This window comes from Porites lutea, chromosome 1, assembly GCF_958299795.1.
Source record: "Porites lutea chromosome 1, jaPorLute2.1, whole genome shotgun sequence".
NCBI classification, from domain to species: domain Eukaryota; kingdom Metazoa; phylum Cnidaria; class Anthozoa; order Scleractinia; family Poritidae; genus Porites; species Porites lutea.
The window spans coordinates 50,140,679-50,163,279 of record NC_133201.1 but is presented as its reverse complement, the minus strand read 5'-3'; the positions used below and the strand labels follow the sequence as shown (position 1 = coordinate 50,163,279).

Below are 22,601 nucleotides of genomic sequence, written 5' to 3'. Positions count from 1 at the left end.
AAAGAAATTCAAATTTCCCGCCTCATGACCATATATGGTCAAACTTTAGGGGTATTTTAACGCGAAAACAATGAATGTATTTACAACGCAAAAAAGACAAAGCTGCATAAAATCAAAATTGTAGTTTTTTGAATTCGTCATATGTGGTGCTATGACGCGTATTTCGTCACAAATTACGTCATTATGACGTCAAAATGACGTAATTCGTGACGAAATACGCGTCATAGACCACACATCCTAAACTCAAAAAACTACAATTTTGTTTTTATGCAAATTTGTCTTTTCTCCGTCGCGATTACCTTCATTGTTTTCGCGTTAAAATACCCCTAAAGTTTGACCATATATGGTCATTTGGCGGGAAATTTGAATTTCTTTAATTAAATGTAACTTTGCGCCTTTTCATCCGATTGAGATGGGGTTTTCACCAGAAATCATAGAATTCTATACAGAAAACTAATGTAAAATTTTTAGCATTTCTTTCCCGAATTTTCTTTCTGATGCCAAATTTGGACATCATTTATGACGTCACAATAGAAGTCACATGGGATGAAATAAACACCAATAAATAGGTAATTTATCAACTTACTTCGTTGCCAAGTTTTGTTACATTCGATGCATTCTGCTTCTCTCTATGGCCTTAAACTCTCAGTTTTGAGAGGTATGGGAGCAAAAGCCCTAGCAACCGACCACCGTGTATATTCTTGAGCGATTTGAAATTTCTGGTTAAAGGTTCAATCACCAAGTGCTTAGCTGTGGCGCCTGTTTTTCTCTTCGGAGCAACCCGCCATTTTGTTTTGTTCTCATATGAGTTGAATATCTGTGCGGAAGTCGTAGTCCATCGGATGTTTGCTGTCGTTTTAAACGGCCTAAACGGTAATAACAGTTCAAGAAGTATTGTACGGGACATTTTTTTTATTCTAGGTTTCAAGATTAGTTATACCGAGTATTCTTTTGTCAGGATTGTAAGTTACATAAGTGAACGGCATGTGCTGTACGTCTACCTGACCTGTGAATAAACAAGTTTTGGCCTTTACGTTTGTTCGTAATTCTTCTCGTCATGTATACGATGAAAGTTCGATGAAGAAACAGCCTATCAGCCCTGCTGTTGTTAAAGTGAATTAGAAAATCATATTGAAACTTTAGCCAGTTTTCTGAATGTAAGCGTATTTGTCATTGTGATCGGTTAATTTTTTTATATTTCACTCTGAGAGCTTCATAATTCCAGCAAGTCTAAGTCATTGACTTAAAGAAAAAAATCAGTTCAAATGTTCAACTGTTCGCAGCTTTCGCTTGTTTTCGTTTATTTGTTCAAACACGCAATTATAGAAAAATCAGCCACAGGTTACAACTCTAGATTGTTTAACAATTCCTGACAAGTATCACCAGACGATGTTGTTGCAGTTTCAACTAAAAAAAATATTGGATGCACACAAAATAAACTCGAAATTTAAAACTAGACAAGGTCTTTTAACAAGGACTTTTAGCTTGGATTTAAAAATGGATAAAAAGTGTGTTTTCTTCATTTCCTGTGGAAGACGCAAGATCAATGACAATAATACTAGTACATTTGTACAAAGCCAGTCCCACTCATATGCCTTATTGCTTAACATCTATGGTAGCAACAAGTGTATAGAAATAAAGGTTATTACAGCTAGTTAAAAAAGTCTACCGTTAAAACCAGGGCGCTTTTTTCAGAAACAGCTGTAACAAAAAATGTTACAGTTTATATACAGTGTGCTGAGGAGCCACTTTTTCATCACTGTAGTCAGAAAGACACCCAGTGGACCACATTTGCCCAGCAGCAATTGCAGGATCAATGCCAGGGTTATCTCTTGCATACTTACGAGCAGCTTTGTTATTGAGATCATCCACGAGGTTGTCTTCTGCTGTACCAGGGCGTCCTCTCTCGTGGGCATTGGCTATCTCTTCAGCAAATCTCTCCCCAAATTTCTGCGTCATGGCTATCTGCCAGAAGGCATGCCTTTTTGCATTTCTCTCACCGTCATCAACAATATTGATTGCCATCCTGTAGGTGTCATAGTAAACCATTATCACATCGTAGTAGTTCTTTGGATGAAGCCTCCAGCCGATGACCTTTACTTCTTCAAAGGAGAGATGTTTGAACAGCAAGTTTTCGCCAAATGGATATATGCCTGGGGAAAACACAGATGGCTCGCGATTCACAGCCTTTCTGAGCTGGTCTGTCGTGATTTCCCAGATTTTTTTCGGGACCTTAAAGTTCAAGTCCTCTGCGACCTCCCGGTGCTCTTCTCGTTGGTACATAGTCATATCAATGAGTGACGTCAGCTTGAGTACCGCTGTATAGATAGACAGACAGACGGACAATTGAAGTCTCCTTTAATGACAAAGAATTGGTTTCCAAGAAGGCCGTGCTTGCAATAAAATACCAAAATGGGATAAACACTACATAGATTACAGAAATACAAAACTAAAAAGAGTCAATTAGTGCCGTGGAGAGCGAGTTTGCCAAAAAAAAATTCTTAAAAACCTTGGGAGACGCTTCCCACCCCTTAATCGTAGTTGGGAAAAAATTCCCTGGTTTAGCACCGAGATGAGAAAAAGTTTTTTTTTTAACAATTCGATGTTGGGTCTTTCAAGTTCTAAATTGAAGCTGGAGTCTCTACAGTTATTTCTGTCCTATCACGAGCTCGGTTAAATGTCTCAGCAGTAAGGTGCTCTGGAGTCATTTTTTCATTAATCTGTGTATTATAATCGCTTGACTTTTCTTAATCGATATATGATAGTTTAGATTAGATTGATTTTTTCGGTTTGTCAAGTTTATTGAGAATATAGGACTGCGGGTCATTTAGTGTTTTAAAAACCTTGACCGGCAGTCAACCTGAAAATAGTTTTAAGTGTCACAAAACATGGTTTCGTTTTCTCAGCCCAGCGTAAACCAAACGCTAGACTTGAGATCTACGGGGCCTTAGGAGCATGGGGGGGCCGAGTAGGCCGAGTAGACCCGTGTCCTCCCCCCCCCCCCCCCGTTCCCCACTTTTTGGGGGGAAAATTGAAAAAAAATATATGACTACCACTTTACCGTGGAAAATACTGAGTTAATGATACAACACAATTCCCTCTTTGATTTTACAAAATATGTTGGCTAATTTTTAAACCTCTGAAGCCGCTTAAATCTCTGTAATGCTAAAAAAGCACATACAAGAGATTTAAAGGACAAGAGGACCTTGACAAGACGGTTAAAATATATTCTAACCATTTGTTTTTTCTTTCGTACTTATTAAAATGTCCTGTGGATAACACAGGAAATGGCATTTCCGAGCCCCTAAATTTAAAAATTTTTTGAGGGAGCATGCCCCAACCCCCCTACTTTGTAGCACCTTCGGCCTTCTACCTTTTTCCTTTGGCAAACCTTCAAAATCTCACGCTATACGAATCTCGAAAACTTGCTTCTAAAGACAGTTTCAGGAGGCGATTTCTCAAGTGAGCCATTATCAACATGCAACTTTTATGGTTCAGATATAAACAGGGAACGTCTTGAAACGGATCTTACTAGTTTGAAAATGGATGCTCATGCAAGAAAGTTCAATAGCCTCTGTGTCATCCATAATAGAATTTCTTAATGCAAATGGACCTGCTTCATTCGGAGACACTGCAACAGTTTTAGTGAAACTGATATAAGTTATGCTTGCCACAAATTCTTTGAGTGAAAGGTCTTTCAGTGCCTTAAGAAGAATCAAGAATTATCTTAGGTCTACCATGACGCAAAATGGATGAACAACCTTATGCTGATGTTGTATACAAGGAAGACGCGGACAACTTAAATTTAATTGACTTTTACAGCGGAAACTCTCACAGGTTGTCAAAATTTTGACACTTTTCAAAACGTCCACCTACGTTAAACATTTAGCTGATCAATTAGGGCTGATGAAAACCACTGTATTTACAACTACAGTGATCATACTGATTTGTATAAATTCCATAGCCTATATTATTTTTTTGTTACAGGTTAAACATTTCTTGAAGATAACCTGAAAGTGGAAATAAACTATATCTAAAAGTGCTCAATAAATGGCCCAGTCTGCATTAGAGCGAGACCCCGCTTTACGGACACCCGCTTTATACGGACACCCCGTTAATACCGACACTTTCTATGGCCCCCTCAGTGTCTGTATTTACGGGGTTTGACTGCTTAGACTTTCACGATTTGGCGGGGGGGAGGGGTCTCGGCCCACAACAGTCGTGCCCTCTCTCTCTCTCTCTTTCAAATTCGTTCCTACGGGCCTGAATCTATAAGGCATTTCAGGATCGCTTGACTTTTCTCAATCGACATAAGATAGACATATAATAGTTTGGATTGGTTGGGATTCTTAGATAAGTCAAATTTATTGAAAATACTGGATTGCCGGTCATTTAGTGTTTTTGAAACCTTGTAGTAAAATTATGCGACTTTTGATACAAGCACCAAACTTTGTAAGGATATTTACATTCCCATGCTGGTCATTTCCTGATATAGTGCCAAGCTTAATTTTCTAATTCCAGCTAGTTTATAGCAGCGAATGAAATTTTCGTACACGAGACCCCTCGCGAAGTACATTTCTTGCTTTTTTTTTTTTCCAAAATGCATGTACAAATTCTTCAATTTGAAGTCAAATTGTTATTTTATTCTCTTCTTTTTTATGCTAATAATTTTCTCGGAAAACTATTATTCAAATATTGACCAGAATTTGCAATTTTTCTGCACGTGCTTTTTCTCCACTTTCTCTTGGTTTTCGCTCTGAATTTTGTACATGCGATTAGATCGGTGCAGCTAGAGAAGAATATTATTCCAATCCCATAGGGAGAAACAGGCCGGTTTGAACGAAATGGGTTGACGTGAAGAATCATGCCGCAACATCAAGCTACGGACTGGTTAAAATGTATTATTTGCCAGGAAGAAACATCTGAAAAGCCTACATGTCAGGCTAATTCGAAACGACAAGACTCTGGTGCTGGATATGTAGCTTTTGAGCGAGACGTAACGTCATTTTGTAGGTGGGAGAGTTACATTTAGGAGTTAACTGGGAATGTCTAAACGAGGGAAATAGAATTGCTTCGACTTTAGCGAGTCATTTTGCTTTGTGGCATAAATCGTGTCGAGATGCGTTCAACAGGACGAATCTGGAGCGCATAATAAAAAGGAAAATGCCTGAAGAAAGCCACAGCCAGCAAACGGACACGCTCAAGTATATTTCCAGAGAGCGTGAATCGTTCGGTTTGCTTCTTTTGCGAGGAATCAGCTAACGAGAGTGATCTAAGAATGGCGTGTACAATGGATATCGACTCCCGCGTCCGATCTGTTGCTCAGAAATTAAGTGCTTTTGGTCTCATATCTAAGCTGAGTACCGCTGACATGGTAGCTATTGGAGCAAAATATCACGCGAAGTGCCTAGCCGCGCAGTAAAATCGCGCACGTGAAAAGAAAGAAATTTCATCAGAATTAAACAACTAATCAAAGGCCCATAGTATTGTTCTGGCTGATCTCATAGCCGAGATACAAAATTCTAGACATGGAGTGCCACATACTACCGTTTTCAAGCTCTCGGATTTGAGAAAGGAGTATTGCAAGAGGCTCATTAGAGAAGGTCTGGCAAAAGAGACTCAAGAGATACATTCCACGCCTCTAAAGAGGAAGCTTATTGAAGCTATCCCTTGATTAACTGCTCACAGTAAAGGAAGAGAGGTGTTGTTGGCTTTTACATGAGATATAGGAACGATTATATCCTACGCTTTCTCTAACGACAATGGTGCCAGTGAGATGTGTTTACAACGTGCAGCTAACATAGTACGACAAGATATGTTCACTGAATCATACGTAGCCAATGGATCGTTTTCTCAGAACTGCCAAAGGGGATCAATACCCCAGACTTTGCTATCGTTGGTAAACATGATCCTTGAAGGGCCAAAAGCTAAACGCCAGTCTACTATAAATCCAAGTCAGGCTGCTTTACCATTAGCTCAGCTTCATACATTCAATAGCGTGAAGCACACGCCTAAGACAGAAGAATGTACTCGGCATGTCAAAAGTCAAGAGACTCCATTACCAGTGGTGTGATGCTTCATTTAAAAACACGCAAGAGGGATCTTATGGACAGATTACATTCACTTAGCTTGTCAATTTCGCATGATGAAGTGTTACGCTTGTCATCAGATATGGCAAATGCAGTTTGTGAACACTTCAAGGAGACTGATACGGTATGCCCTTCCAACCTGAAAACAAACGTATTCACTACAGCCGCAGTTGATAATATCGACCACAGCACGTCGTCGACAATGGCAGTAAGTTCATTTCATGGCAGCAGCATTTCACTAATACAGCACCCTACTCTGGAAGAGGAAGGTGTGGAAAACGCAAGCTTTTAGCAAAGAAATGTGTCTGCATCAAAGACTATAGGTCCACTGCCATTCAGCTACACTAACATACCCCCTTTGTCAAGTCAAAAACAAGGTGGTTTAAGAGTGCCAAGTATGCAGTGTAATGTAAATGGTGATGATGAAGCACTATCTCTGGCCACAATGAAGGATACCGGATGGCTCAACCATATGAGGCAGTATGTAGAAGGCCAACAACAGATAGACAAAGAGGATATGCAACCCACTGTTACCAAGCAAGTTGGAAATGGAAAAGCCACTAGTAAAAACACAACATCAGTGGTATCATGGTCTGCTTTCCACGGAGAACGACAGAGGCATGTCAACGCAGGATACCAGAGTTCGTTGCTGCCTCTTTTTGCAGAAGTTGCTCATTCTATAGCCATGATCAAGCATGCCATAACTGTTGTTATGAAAGCTGTTGAACACCTTAACCCAGGGCAAGCTGCAGTTATAGCATTCGATCAACCCCTATATGCTTTAGCTAACACACATGTACAATACACCCGACCTGAGTCAAGTTGTCTTCACCCGCAGGCGGATCGAGTCAGATCGCGACCGGAACCTGAAATGAGCGCAAGGCGCTTGCCAGTAGTACCGGAAGTAACACGTTAACAGGAGCGAGGGGGGTTGACCATGTTGCCAAACAGACTCGACCGGATCCGATGGAGACAGCTCGTCCTGGTAAGAGTCAATCGGACTCAGCGGAAAGTTAGTTCGTAACATGAGGCGAAACAAGCGCGCTACACATGTAATATCAGTAATATACGTCGTTCTACCCATGTAATACGTCGTTCTTGACGCAAAACAACCGCGCCACACATGTGATATGGGTCTTTTAAACCAACAGATGAAGCGCGCCACACATTTAACTCTAAATAAGACTAAAACTGAATTTATGCTTATCGGATCTAGGCAGAGGCTAAGTACTCTCACAGAGTCCCCGACATTTGCAATTAATGATTTTCAAGTTAGCCAGGTCATTACTGCAAAATCACTTGGAGTGATCATCGATGACAGACTTGATTGGAGTGGCCATATCGGGAAAGTAACAAAGAAAGTCGATTCTGGTATTGGGGCCATAAAACGAATAAGGCACCTTGTCACTCAGGCGACCTTACAACTCATATATCAAGCTTTAATACAGTCACACTTTGATTATTGCAACATTGTTTGGGGAAACCGTGGGATAACTTTACGGAATAAGGTTCAAAAGCTACAAAACAGAGCAGCCCGTGTTTTGACCTACTCAAGCTATGACGTAGATGCTGGTCACCTTTTCAAACTTCTAGGGTGGAAAAACCTAGCTTGCCAGCAACAAATTCAAAGAGCTACGATGGTTTACAGGTCTCTGCACGGGTTGGCTCCAAACTATCTTAGTTCTAAATTTGAAAGGCGAGAAGTCGCATATAACCTAAGGGACTCTGAAAATAAACTCAATGTTCCATTACCGCGCACAAACTATTACAAAAACAGCTTCAGCTATAGTGGCGCCATTCTCTGCAACAGTCTTCCTTGTAACTTAAGCGAAGCAGAGTCCCTTGGGCAATTTAAACGATTACTCAAACAACTGTAAGGCACGGCATTCGTGGAAAGCAGCTTTTTTATTTAAATATTTTTATTACTGGGCTGCCTGTGCGGCCCAGTCGTAAAATGGGCTTTCGGTCGTCGGTGTCAAAAAGTGGTCTCCCGGGGGAGGGAAGACACGAGGGTCTGGTACCGAGAAACGATGTTCTCACAAATGGTTTCATATGAGTTTCTCTTGCAGGAGCCTTGCACGGATACTTTTTGTACCTTGTCTGCGCTCCCCCTGAAAAACCCACAAGGCGTTGCGAATCTGAAGAACGCTATTTGAGTTGTTCGAAGCGATTCGACCATGGGAGTCACTCTATAATTTTTTTATTGTTCGAGTTTAAGTCAGTTAGATGATGTTGGCGCTGGGAAACTCAGAGAAATGCTCGCGTTGCATTCAAAGCGACACGCCGTTCACGGTAGGTTCACACTAAAAGACTGAAAAGATGACTGTGAGCGTCAGGTTTGGAACGCCGTGGCCGCTTCGTGAACTATCGATCGATGTAGTACATGAGCAATTAAGAAGCACAATTTATGAGCAAAGTATTTCACCAGTTGACGACACTATGGCTGAAGATTTGATTGTAAGCCGTCATAGTCAGTGAAGCGAACAACTCAGTTGCCGATGAATGGCAGATGAATCCTGATGTGACGCACGTCTAGAGCGAGGGACGTGACAACTTTGCCATGTTAGAAGACTGGCTTTTCCTTTAAATATTTCCTTCTATTTAATGCAACATACGCCACTTTGGAGGTCTAAATTTCGGATACTGAGGATTAAGAAGACACGGACAAAAATAGGACCTCTGAGAATTTCGCACACAAGTTTAAAGCTTCTCCGGGACATCCCATCCGGGAGCTTCACAGAGAGCGACTTGAGGAAAATAGGAGCTATTACTGACAAGGTTTGGCGACTGAGTATAGCATACAAGTGTAGCCTACGTCGAGGTTTCAGGGGGTTTGCTTTTGTTTGTATCTGTATCTTGCTAAGCTTTTATCATTAAATTTGTACAAGATCTTGTGATCACAATTCTGTGTTTTGGCCCATTCAGCAAGCACGCTATATTGATGTCAGCATTAGGGAGTTTCAGAAACATGCCTTTGAAAATTTTCAGCTCTCGTGATGTTTCTTGATAATTCTTTTATCATTTTATGGAGATGTAAACTGAAGTCACCGCAAAATGGAAACTTAAAAAAGCGTATAATCCAGTTATCTCGAAACATAACACACATGACTTATACGACCTTTATTTTCGTAATGGTGTTTTGAATACGAACGAACACAGTCACAGTGCGTCACGTTCAGTCTTTTTAATATCCAAGGAGTCACTGTGAATAGTGTTTCAATATTGTTTACTTGGCACAAAAACTTCGGACGAGTTATAAAGCGGCATAGTTATCTTCCATGAAGAAAAGTTAGTCTTGAGCGAATTTTTAACTCACATCGGTATCAGGTAAAAAATATGTTATCGATCGTTTCATCTATTTACACTGTTTGAAGTGCGTGCTGGTGAACGCAACATGCGAGCGAGAAATCTTTAAACTTTTTAAGGTCTCAAAATGCAAAGGATTTTATTCCTTTAAGTTAGAGAAAAATACCATGAGGAAAATCTTAAAACTGAATATTTTTCATCTTGTTGAAAAAATAGTGCGTTTTCACGTAGACTGTGGACCGCAACTTAGGATCGCACTTTTCACAAACATGCGAATTCTGAAGTTCAGAACCCAACCGACGATTGCGTTTTTCGCTGCTGTCAATCATCTTAACGGACCTCTTAGGAAACAAAACTTTACTTCACGGGTTCAAAAGGTCATTGTTTGTGATTTGTGGATTTCGATCCGTTTTGTGTGTTTCTCTGTTTCAAGGTTCGTTGCTTGTGATCGTAATTATGATTGACGGCAGCGATAAACACGATTGTGAAGGTGGCTTTTGAACTTTAGAGTTCGCATGTTTGTGAAAAGCGCAGTAAAGTCTCCGTGCAGTCAGTGAGGCCCCTGGATCAGGCGGGATCAACGGGCAGTTAACTGTCTGTTTTAGTATACTTCTGGTTTTCATACAATACAATATTTTTGTCTAGAGTAAATCAGCTCAGTCTGTCTCATTTTATGCTCGTAGAAGGACAACAATTTTTGGAATTTCCGGTTACGTCAAATTAGTCACGTTATACTGTCACGCTATATTTTGGGGCACAGAGGGATTGGGGTAGGGGTCCGTGGAAATAATGCAATTTGTTTCCTGTTTAGAATTAATGGCTAACTTGTTTATTTTTATTTATAATGGTGGAATTTAAAAGTTATTATACAGCCTCCACTTAAAAATGGTACTCTTTTTGGGGGGTTACGAAAGTCTTTCAATAGGGTACAATGTTCTGAATGAGTTTATGTTTCAGTCTCACATGAGATTCTGTTGCATACAATGGTTGCCGACAAGGTTTCATGGTAGCCTGAGTGTGTATAGCTGCCCCCTCCCCTCAGAAAAAATTGCCCCTTTGCAGCCCAGTTAAAAATCGCCTTTCGGCGATTCTTGTTATATTAGTATTAGGCATTTTTAAAGCTGACGAATTTTGTACCGTGGATAAATTAAGATTATCTATCTACCTATCTATCCATCTATCTATCTATCTATCCATCCATCCATCCATCCATCCATCCATCCATCCATCCATCCATCCATCCATCCATCCATCCATCCATCCATCCATCCATCCATCCATCCATCCATCCATCCATCCATCCATCCATCCATCCATCCATCCATCCATCCATCCATCCATCCATCCATCCATCCATCCATCCATCCATCCATCCATCCATCCATCCATCCATCCATCCATCCATCCATCCATCTATCTATCTATCTATCTATCTATCTATCTAACAAACCAGTGACGCGAAACAAGTACTTTACACATGTAATATTCGTCGTTCTTTAAGCCATTAGGCAAAACAAGAGCGCTACACATGAAACAGACGTCGTTCTTTAAGCCAAGAGGCCAGAAAAACGCTCTACATGTAGTTTACGTCCTTCTTTAAGCCATGAGGCGAAACAAGCTCGCTACACATGAAATAAATGTCGTTCTTTAATCCATGAGGCCAAAAACACGCGCTACACCTGTAGTTTACGTCTTTCTTCAAGCCATGAGGCGAAAAAAGCGCGTCACACAAGTAATTTTCGTCGTTCTTTAAGCCATTAGGCCAAACAAGCGCGCTACACCTGTATTCTTAAAGTCATGAGGCGAAACATGCACGCTGCAAATGTAAGGGTCATGCAATATACTGCGTTCTTCGGACTCAGTTTGGGTGTACTGGGCAAACCTCTTAGCTAAGCAAATACAATGGAGATATCCAGGCACGATGGGAGAAGATAAACTGGTGGTTATGCTTTGTGGACTTACATAGAGTTAACGGTTCTCAAAGCAATAGGATCGTGGCTGTTGGAAAGGGGCTGGACAGAGGCTGTTGCTCAAGCCGGGATAACCACGACTGAAAGGGCTGAGTCATTAGTAACGTCTGCCCATATTACGCGTACAAGATACGTTCATCAAGTTACGGCATCCTCGCTTTATATACTTCAACAGAGGGCCTACAAGAATTACTACGCAGAATGCGCAGAGAACGCTCCTCCATTCCCCGAGTGGTGCAAAGATCAAGCCGGTAAGATCCCACAGTTCCAATTCTGGAATATGACCCTCACGTTTGAGTTACTTGTTGTCATGCTCGAGCGCCCCTTTCGACAGTAGGACTTCAGACAGTATACATCGGACGGCTTTCTACTAGTACGTGAGGACAAGAAATCGGAGAAATAACCGGCTGAAAATGCAGATCGTTCATAGACAGCGATTAACGAACACGTAACGCTGGTTACCGTGATTCATTACTGGCCATAAAGTTATTCTATGAGATATCACTGCATGAACTAATCTTACAGTTTTTTAAAGCCTAATTTATAAGCCGTGCTTTTTTGTACTTTTTATTGGATTATTTCAGTTGTACATTATCGACGTCTGTCACCCTCGTCATTGTGCTTTGTGACATTTTTGAGGACAGTTTCGTTGTTAGCTTTCGTAAACTGAATTAGCAATTAAATTAAGGTACTCATATATTACGTAAAAAAGTATTTCTAGTAGTATAACCATGATACAGGGCTCAAAATAACGGATTGCAGTTCGCCGGTCCTGATGACCGACCAAATATTTTTTAACCCGGACAAACCCCGATTTTGGCCGGTCAAATAATGAATACAGTGGAACCTGTATTAAGCGGACACCCTCTATTAAGCGGACAGTAGCCGAAGTCCCCAAATTTATTTCCCTTATGTACTTTAAATGAAACCTTTATTAAGCGGACACCTCCATTAAGCGGACGCGGACACCTAAAAAGTACCTGAAATGGTCATTTCTATTGTTGCCAACCTGTATTAAACGGACACTTGTAATTAAATTCCACCACCCAACATGCCAGACACCGGAAATGCGAAAGATTGCCACCCACAAATTTTAATATTTTTACTTTAGAAAACGTGATTTGACGAACTTATTTGATTAGTTTCACAGTACAGTGTTGTTTTCTATTTCGTTTATTGTTTGACTCATCCGAGTTCTTCAAATTTGAGTTGCAATCTATGTTTATGGTGACTATCATCAATTAGTCCCCTTTAATAAAGAAATTAATGCAAACGTATATCGTCATAGTCTCTGGGAGTATTCTAAATAAATTAAACGTTTCCACTGTTCATTTGAATGGCATTTGACACCTCATATAACGTTATCTATTGAAACCTGTATTAGGCGGACACCCTGTATTAAGCGGACACTACAGCATTCCCAGAGGGTGTCCGCTTATTACAGGTTTTACTGTACTAAAATATATTTTTTTGCCTATGGAATATCGAATTACGCTGGCAATAGATCGTTGTAGTGAAAAGACCTTCAGGTTTTTGACAGCAAGTTGGTGAAAAATTCATTCACATGTTCTTGAGTTCCTTTCCGCGGTTTTTGCCCATTTTCAGGTCCGTTATACCTTGAGTATCATCGTACGGCGGTTTCTGAAATGAACCCCAGAGGCTATCTTTAAAACAAGGAACGGGAAATCGAGGAATAGGAACGGGGAATCATTAAAAGTGGGAATCTTTAAAACGGGGAATCTTCAAAAGTGGGAATCTTTAAAATGGGGAATCTTTAAAACGGGAAATCTTTAAAACCTACGGGGTATCTTTAAAAGCGGGAATCTTTTGTAAACGCTTTCATAATCGAGGATGATTCTAAAAATCCTTTTTTTTTGCTTTTATTGTAAACCGAGTTATCTTTAAAAGGCTGATGTGAAATCAATCCTTGCACATTTCCAAGTTCTCAGCTGAATGATTGAAAGCGTTGGTCTTGAAAAAGTTTGAATTTGACAAAGGTAGTAGTCTGTTTCAGCGAATCAGTTGAATGAACTAAAAACGCACGCGCTGTGAAAATTTGTAGTTGTAGTATACAAATTCAGGGGCTGTTTACATGGCGGGAGGAAGATCCTAGTACCAGGAAGATCCTAGAAGGTGGAATAACTTAACGATGGGTTTACATGCAGAAATTTCGGCCCGTGAGTTGTCTAAGTAGGGAGAAGAAATTAAAAATGGCGGACGACAAAATCAAAAATGCAATTTGCGTCCTTTTGCTCACTTTACTGGCGTAAATCACTACCTTTCAGCTGAATTAACACAATAATCTGCTCGTGGATTACTCCAAACGAAATGGTCGGCCTTTATTGCCGTAATTAGCCACTGAACGACCAGCCGACATTTTTGTCGCGTTTGTCCCTAGTACTAGGATTTTCCTGGCGAAAGCAGTCTACATGGTGCTAGGATCTTCCTACCTCCCAGCTAGGAAGATCCTAGCGCTACGGACAAGTACAACCCTTTTCATGTAAACTGAATACAGAAAACATATGGAGCTAGGACGATCCGCCCTCTAGGATCTTCCTGGTACTAGGATCTTCCTCCGTCCAATGTAAACAGCCCCTAAAATGCAATTGTTTTTTTTAAAAAAGCATATGACACCCCGGCCAATAATAATCATTAAAGGTCTGAAAATAGTCTGTCATGGTCTCCTGACCCACGCTAGTCTCTAGAGGTTTTTAAAATTTTAATTTTCCGACAAGCGTCAACGTCACTTTCTTATTGGAGCTTCCCCGGGCATACGTCCTTCAAGACTGAGCGATCCGTCCCAAAATTAATCTGCAATTTACACTCCGAAACGAGAAATGATAAATATCCCCGTACCTTTTATACGGAAGTCCTTCCCCAAAACCGTGTGACTCTACTTGTAAACTTGCAAACTGGATTTCTTATTATTCTCTAAAATAAAAGAGCTTTTTGCAAAACTTTTGCAAAAAATCGAGATTTGCTCAATTTTTCTTGGCGGTCGCTATTAAAAAGACTGTGGTCACCACCGCTCTGCTACTACAATTTGTAACTCATTCATCTATAACCTGCGATCCGGTTTACGTTTCAAAAAATAAAAATCAAACAGACCCCCGGTTGTAGCATCCGGGAAACGGAAGACTGAGGAGAATTTTTAAATATTTCATGACAACTTTAAACAGTGCTCTATAGAGAAATCCCCATTTTTTTGCGCAGCATTTTGGCGGGAATATTGGTGTATTTGTTGCCACTACGTGCTTCGTTTTACCTCTTTACAACATGTGGCTGTACTGTTGTCATGGTGATTTAAACTTACAATGTTAAGAAAGAAAGTAATCAAGGCATTGTTAACGTGAAGCAAACCCCTAACCAGAGTTAGATTGCATTTTCCTTGGGTTCAAATTTTGTTGTTTGCCTTGATCGTCCTGAAGTCCAAAATGTTATTTTCGATATTCATTTTATGCCGTTTATTTCAGCAACCAACGGTAGGGCCTGCCGGTGTTGCTCTGTCGCGGTACTTAAATATCCCGTGTCTGGCTTTACCTGTAATTGCAACGAAGATTACCTGGTCTTTAATACCTTAATACATAATGCGCGTTTATAGCAAAGGAAAACGAAGAGGACTTTTGTTAGTCATCGAAGGTAGTCAGCACCAGTCGATCTCCTACTAATTAGAAAGAAAGGATATTTACATTAACCTAAACAGAAACACACGCAAAAGCACATAGTTTAGAGTCATGTTTTTTTACAGTTGCGTTCCTCTGATCGTTAGCACAAGGTGTGTAAATATGGATTTCGGTAGTAGTGGTTAAAAACCTAACACTGGGTTTATCTTTGGGACAATTTAATGTAGAAAACTACAACTGTTGCCATTTTTTAAGGTTGCCCGAAACGTATCTTGCGGTACGTCATTATTATATTATTATATTTTTTACATGTCATAGATGATATTTGAAAAAATATTTATGTCGTCATTTTTTTCAAATTTGTAATTCACTTACCTTCATATTGTCGTGGTTTTAGAATTCCCCAGGGAAAAAAATCCTTCATAAAATGGATTTTCTCGAATTCAAAAAAAATTGCAAAAAGTGAATAGCTGGAATATTTGGCTTCGAATGATTAATAAAACTGACTTAAGTCCAACTTAACAAGCAGTGTCTTTATGTTCTAAATATTTAAAGATTCCCGAGTTTAAACAGGATTCCCCGTTTTAAAGATTCCCGCTTTTAAAGATTCCCCATTTTAGAGATTCTACATTTTAAAAATTCCCCGTTTTAAAGATTCCCGCTTTTAAAGATTCCCGCTTTTAAAGATTCCTCATTTTAGAGATTCCACATTTTAAAAATTCCCGCTTTTAAAGGTTCCTCATTTTCAAGATTCCTGCTTTTAAATATTCCCCGTTTTAAAGATTCCCCATTTTTAAGATTACCGCTTTTAAAGATTCCCCGTTTTAAAGATTCTGGCTTTCAAGATTCCATATTTTAAAGATTCCTGCTTTTAAACATTCCCCATTTTAAAGATTCCTCGTTTAAAAAATTCCCCGTTTTAAAAAAATTCCCCATTTTCAAGATTCCCGCTTTCAAACATTCCGCGTCTTAAGGCTTCCTGACTTTAAAGATTCCCGCTTTTAAAGACTCCCCATTTAAAAGACTCCCGCATTTAAAGATTCCCCGTTTTAAAGATTCCTCATTTTAAAGAATACCGCTTTAAAGATTCCCGCTTTTAAAGATTCTCCGTTTTAAAGATTCTACCTTTTAAAGATTCCAGCTTTCAAAGATTCCCCCGTTTTACAGATTCCCACTTTTAAGGATTCCCCATTTAAAGATTCCCGCTTTTAAAAAGGATTCTCCGTTCTAAAGATTCCCGCTTTTAAACATTCCCCGTTACAAAGATTTCTCGTTTTAAAAATTCCCCATTTTGAAGATTCCCGCTTTTAAACATTCCGTGTTTTAAAGATTCCCGATTTTGAAGATTCCCCGTTTTAAAGATTCCCCAGCGTTTAAAGATTCCCGCTCTTAAAGACTCCCGCTTTTAAAGATTCCCCGTTATAAAGATTGCCTATTTCAAAGATTCCCCGTTTTAAAGATTCCCCATTTTTAAGATTACCGCTTTTGAAGATTCCCGGTATTAAAGATTCCCCCGTTTTAAAGATTCTGCCTTTTAAAGATTTCATATTTTACAGATTCCAACTTTCAAAGATTCCCCGTTTTACAGATTCCCGCCTTTAAAGATTCCCCGTTTTAAAGGTTCCCGCTTTTAAACAGGATTCTCCGTTCTAAAGATTCCCGCTTTTAAGAGCGACGGTCAGGAAAAATCGACCAAAATCTTAATTTCGTGGCAAGGGTTTCATTTTTTGTTCATAGATAGCTTTAAGGTAGATAAGAAACCTAAACTAGATTGTTCCTGCCAAAAGCCTTTTAAATGTGAGAAAAATTAGAAGATCGGTTTTCGATGTCGGAGTCTCAGACTGCCCTATTTTTTAACCTGATATTCGCTATCATTAACTTTCCTCGCGTTCGCAAACGAAGCCGCATGGAGAAATTTGGACACTTTCCATGAATAGAAAAATTCTTTTTCTTCCACTAGAAAACACTTTCAGGGCAATAGCGAAGCTCGTCGCATTGAAATAATTGAAAAATGAGGGATAGGTTTTCAGGATAAGAAAAACTTAAGTTCGTTACTCATTTTCGACGGCAATATTTAACATGTGGTATAACTCCAAATTCTCTTCATGCTATTTAAATCACACATTTAGACATTCATTTAAAACATACCCGGGAATTGGCTTGGGTTATTGAAGGTAATCTCTGTAAGACACCATCGAAGTTCAGGAATTTTTATGGTAGGCCGGCGCTAATTGTGTGAATCCGTCCACTTTCGAAACGCACAAGAGCAGATATTTACAGCCTAAAGGCTCGTTTTTCGTGCTTCTTGTAGGTTTTCCAATTGCAAAGTTCCTTTTTTCAATCAAAGAGTGGGGTAAAAAGGTGAAACTGGGTACAGTTTAGCCATTTTGAAACAGTGAACTCTACCAGCCGGCGACTCTGCGTGACAATCTGTTCCGTGACTGCACGTGACATAACGTACGTTTGAAGAGACGGAGCCGTCAAAATGACAGTAGGGAACTTAAGATGGAGACGTTTTCGGGGCGACGGCGACCGGACTGGTAGAGAAAGCCTGGAACTAAGGCAGCCGTCGCTTCCCGTCAAAAATAGAGTATTAAGATCGCAGTGAACTCAGAAGGACGGCGCCTTTAATTAGAAGAATACCGAAGAGGAAAATATGTCTTCACATAAAGAATTAAGAGAATAAATATTTGCTATGCAGACAACATGTATCGGATGAAGATTTTCTCGTTTTGTGGGAAAATTATGAGTCCAAAAATCCCGATTTTCCTCGGGACGGTTACGATCCGTTCACGCTAAAAAACATGCGGGATGCAGCTGAGTTCAAGGCAGAATTTCGTGTTGACAAAAAAATGATCTCCACAGGCTTGCCGAAGCCTTGCAAATTACAGAAACATTAAAATGCTACCAAGGAACCGTATTCTTAGTTTGGTATTGAAATAATTCCCGGGAAATACTTGCATGCAACAACAACAACAACGGCAACAACTTTATTTCAGTATTTCCACGCCGAGTTAGTACATGGTATTACCTACTATTCAATATAATTTTCAATGCGTTTCATTTATACGATATTCTAACGAAAAGACAAACTAAAAACACACAATTGAAATATCGGAGTTCATATTTTTTGTCTGGATACTTTTATTTGGCTCGTGGGAAAATTTTGTCCATGTCAAGCTCACTTACGGTTGGCTGTTTGCCAAGTTGGATCTTGACCCTGTGACATGAAAACATAGAAACATTCAAAGATGTAAGTTTAGATAACAGAGCTTGGAAATCGAGCTTGAAATGTGCCTCAAAGAAAACAAGGACAATTTAAGAACGATAATCTGTAAAATGTTCGTTGCTAAACGGAACAAACCTGATTGAAATGAAAGTTAAATACTCACGTTTTCGCCACAACGCCAAACAGACCACTTTCACGTCGCCGACGGGACCACGACGGCAAGGTGGTGAGCACGAGCATGCGCAATATCCAACAAATGATGATGTCACGTCCGGTTGAAGTTGCCGTCGCCCCGAAAACGTCTCTATCTTAAGTTCCCTAGTCACGGATCACGGCGTAGTAACACAACTCAATTCTTGAAGGAGTAACATTTTCGATGCGGACAATACGACCGGTATTTTGAAGAAGGAAAAATCAAACGCGTTAGCATTCTGGTACTCACTTTTTATCGAAAAATAAGGACCTTAACGATGGTAATTCGCTAACGATGACGGACTACGAAGATATTTCGTGTTGTTACTTTACGATCGAGGAAACTTGGAGCAGTTAAATAAATTATTTTGGTAACGATTTACTATATTTACCGGACTTCGATGCTTTCGTTTGGAGGCTGCCTTCAAGAACCCAAGCCAATTCTCAGGTATGCTTTAGCTGAATGTCTAAATGTGTGAATAAACGAGGAGTGGGAAAATTTGGAGCTATACCACATGAAGAATAATGCCGCAGAAAACAACTACTAAATTACAGTTTTTACCACCGTAAAAACCTGTTCTTCGTTTTTGAATTATGTTAGTTCAACGAGTCTTGATATTGCTTTGAAAGTATCTTCTAGTGAAAGAAGAAGAGTTGTTCTATTGATGGAAAGTGTCCACATTTCTCCTTGCGGCTTTATTTTTGAACGCGAGGAGAGTTGATGTTAGCAAATTTCGGGTTGAAAATACGGCCATTTTGAGACTTCGACCACGAAAACTGATATTTTTACTTTTCTCGAAAATAAAAGACTCTTTGCGAGAACAACTTACATCAGATTGCTTATCTCCCTAAAAGTTGTTTATGGGCAAAAAATGAAGGAAATCGATTTTTCAACTCTTGCCACTCGATGGTCGATATTTCCTGACCGTCGCTCTTAAAAAAGTTATATTAGCAAATTTCGGGTTGAAAATACGGCCATTTTGAGACTTCGACCTCGAAAACTGACATTTTACTTTTCTCGAAAATAAAAGACTTTTTGCGAGAACAACTTACATCAGATTACTTATCTCCCTAAAAGTTGTTTATGGGCAAAAAATGAAGGAAATCGACGTTTCAATTCTTGCCACTCGATGGTCGATATTTCCTGACCGTCGCTCTTAAACATTCCTTATTTTAAAGATTCCCGTTTTAAGAATTCCCCATTTTAAATATTCCCCGTTTAAAAGATTCCCCGTTTTAAAGATTCCCGATTTAAAAGATTCCCTGTTTTGAAATTTCCCCATTTTCAAGATTCTCGCTTTTAAACATTACGCATTTTAAAGATCCCCGATTTTAAAGATTCCCCGTTTTGAAGATTCCCCATCGTTTAAAGATTCCCGCTTTTAAAGACTCCCCATTTAAAAGACTCCCGCTTTTAAAGACTCCCCCGTTATAAAGATTCCCTATTTTAAAGATTCCCCATTTTTAAGATTCCCGCTTTTAAAGATTCCCCACTTTAAAGATACCCCGTTTAAAAGATTTCCCGTTTTAAAAATTCCCCATTTTGAAGATTCCCGCTTTTAGACATTCCGCGTTTTAAAAGATTCCCTATTTTAAGGACTAAACGATATAAAGATTCCCCATTTTTAAGATTGCCGCTTTTAAAGGTTCCCCATTTAAAAGATTCTCCCTTTTAAAGATTCCATATCTTTTGAAGATTTCCCGTTTTAAAGATTCCCCATTTTAAAAATTTCCAGTTTTAAAGAGGATTCCCCGTTCTAACAATTCCAGCTTTTAAAGATTCCTTATTTTAAATATTCCCCGTTTTAAAGATTCCCTATTTTAAAGATTCCCCTTTTAAAAGATTCCCAGTTTTTTAGATTCCCATTTTAAAGATTTCAAATTTTAAAGATTCCCGCTTTTAAAGATTTCCCGTTTTAAAGATTCCTCATTTTAAAGATTCCTGCTTTTAAAGATTCTCCATTTTAAAGATTCCCGGTTTAAAAGATTTCCCGTTTTAAAAATTCCTCATTTTAAAGATTCCCGCTTTCAAACTTTCCGCGTTTTAAAGATTCCCGATTTTAAAGATTAACCGTTTTAAAGATTCCCCATTTTAAAGATTCCTGCTTTTAAACATTCACCATTTTAAAGTTTCCCCGTTTAAAAGATTCCCAATTTTTAAAGATTCTATATTCTAAAGATTCCCGCTTTTAAAGATTCCCCGTTTTAAAGATTCCCGCTTTTAAAGATTCCATATTTTAAAGATTCCCGCTTTTAAGGAAGATTCTCCGTTCTAAAGATTCCCGCTTTTAAAGATTTCTCATTTTAAATATTCCTTGTTTTAAAGATTCCCTATTTTAAAGATTGCCCGTTTCAAAGATTCCCTGTTTTAAAGATTCCCGCTTTTAAAGATTCCCTATTTTAAAGATTCTATATTTTAAAGATTCCCGCTTTTAAAGTTTACCATTTTAAAGATTCCTGCTTTTAAAGATTCCCCATTTTAAAGATTCCCGGTTTAAAAGATTTCCCGTTTTAAAAATTCCTCATTTTAAAGATTCCCGCTTTTAAACTTTCCGCGTTTTAAAGATTCCCGATTTTAAAGATTAACCGTTTTAAAGATTCCCCATTTTAAAGGTTCCTGCTTTTAAACATTCACCATTTTAAAGTTTCCCCGTTTAAAAGATTCCCAATTTTTAAAGATTCTATATTCTAAAGATTCCCGCTTTTAAAGATTCCCCGTCTTAAAGATTCCCGCTTTTAGAGATTCCATATTTTAAAGATTCCCGCTTTTAAGGAAGATTCTCCGTTCTAACGATTCCCGCTTTTAAAGATTTCTCATTTTAAATATTCCTCGTTTTAAAGATTCCCTATTTTAAAGATTGCCCGTTTCAAAGATTCCCTGTTTTAAAGATTCCCGCTTTTAAAGATTCCCTATTTTAAAGATTCTATATTTTAAAGATTCCCGCTTTTAAAGTTTACCATTTTAAAGATTCCTACTTTTAAAGATTCCCCATTTTAAAGATTCCCGGTTTAAAAGATTTCCCGTTTTAAAAATTCCTCATTTTAAAGATTCTCGCTTTTAAACTTTCCGCGTTTTAAAGATTCCCGATTTTAAAGATTAACCGTTTTAAAGATTCCCCATTTTAAAGGTTCCTGCTTTTAAACATTCACCATTTTAAAGTTTCCCCGTTTAAAAGATTCCCAATTTTTAAAGATTCTATATTCTAAAGATTCCCGCTTTTAAAGATTCCCCGTCTTAAAGATTCCCGCTTTTAAAGATTCCATATTTTAAAGATTCCCGCTTTTAAGGAAGATTCTCCGTTCTAACGATTCCCGCTTTTAAAGATTTCTCATTTTAAATATTCCTCGTTTTAAAGATTCCCTATTTTAAAGATTGCCCGTTTCAAAGATTCCCTGTTTTAAAGATTCTATATTTTAAAGATTCCCGCTTTTAAAGTTTACCATTTTAAAGATTCCTGCTTTTAAAGATTCCCCGTTTAAAAGATTTCCCGTTTTAAAAATTCCTCATTTTAAAGATTCCCGCTTTTAAACTTTCCGCGTTTTAAAGATTCCCGATTTTAAAGATTAACCGTTTTAAAGATTCCCCGTTTAAAAGATTCCCAATTTTAAAGATTCCATATTTTAAAGATTCCCCGTTTTAAAGATTCCCGCTTTTAAAGATTCCTCATTTTAAAGATTCCCTATTTTAAAGATTGCCCTTAAAGATTCCCTGTTTTAAAGATTTCCGCTTTGAAAGATTCCCTATTTTAAAGATTCCAAATTTTAAAGATTCCCGCTTTTAAAGTTTACCCGTTTTATAGATTCCCGTTCTTAAACATTTCCCATTTTAAAGATTCCCAGTTTTAGAAATTCCCCATTTTAAAGATCCCCGCTTTTAAACATTCCACGTTTTACAGATTCCTGCTTTTAAAGATTCCCTGTTTTAAGGATCGTCTCTTTTAAAGATTTCTCGCTTTAAAAGTTCCCTATTTTTAACATTACCCGTTTTAAAGATTCCAGCTTTTAAAAACTCTCCTTTTTCAAGATTCCTTATTTTAAAGATTCCCGCTTTTCAAGGTTCGCCATTTTAAAGATTTCCCCTTTTTAAGATTTCCCTTTTTATAGATTCCTGATTTTAAAGATTCTCTATTTGAAAGATTCCCCGGTTTGAAGATTCTTGCTTTTAAGAGTGACTGTCTGTAAATATCGAGAA

The 22,601-nt window shown here is 38.6% G+C and overlaps 2 protein-coding genes across 2 annotated transcripts; one reads left to right on the top strand and one right to left on the bottom strand.

The window, feature by feature from the left end:
* Window positions 1-1,716: 1,716 nt before the first annotated feature.
* On the bottom strand, window positions 1,717-2,289 carry LOC140931618 (uncharacterized). Its single transcript, XM_073381418.1, has one exon. The coding sequence runs from the start codon at window positions 2,287-2,289 to the stop codon at window positions 1,717-1,719; it is 573 nt and encodes a 190-aa protein (XP_073237519.1).
* A 4,930-nt stretch (window positions 2,290-7,219) lies between these two features.
* Window positions 7,220-7,966, top strand: LOC140931610 (uncharacterized). Its single transcript, XM_073381411.1, has one exon. It carries the CDS (start codon window positions 7,220-7,222, stop codon window positions 7,964-7,966), a length of 747 nt encoding a protein of 248 aa, XP_073237512.1.
* Window positions 7,967-22,601: the final 14,635 nt, after the last annotated feature.

Bases quoted from the DNA above. Each gene is read 5' to 3' on its own strand.
- LOC140931618 (XM_073381418.1), bottom strand. From the start codon at position 2,289: ATGACTATGTACCAACGAGAAGAGCACCGGGAGGTCGCAGAGGACTTG.
- LOC140931610 (XM_073381411.1), top strand. From the start codon at position 7,220: ATGGGTCTTTTAAACCAACAGATGAAGCGCGCCACACATTTAACTCTA.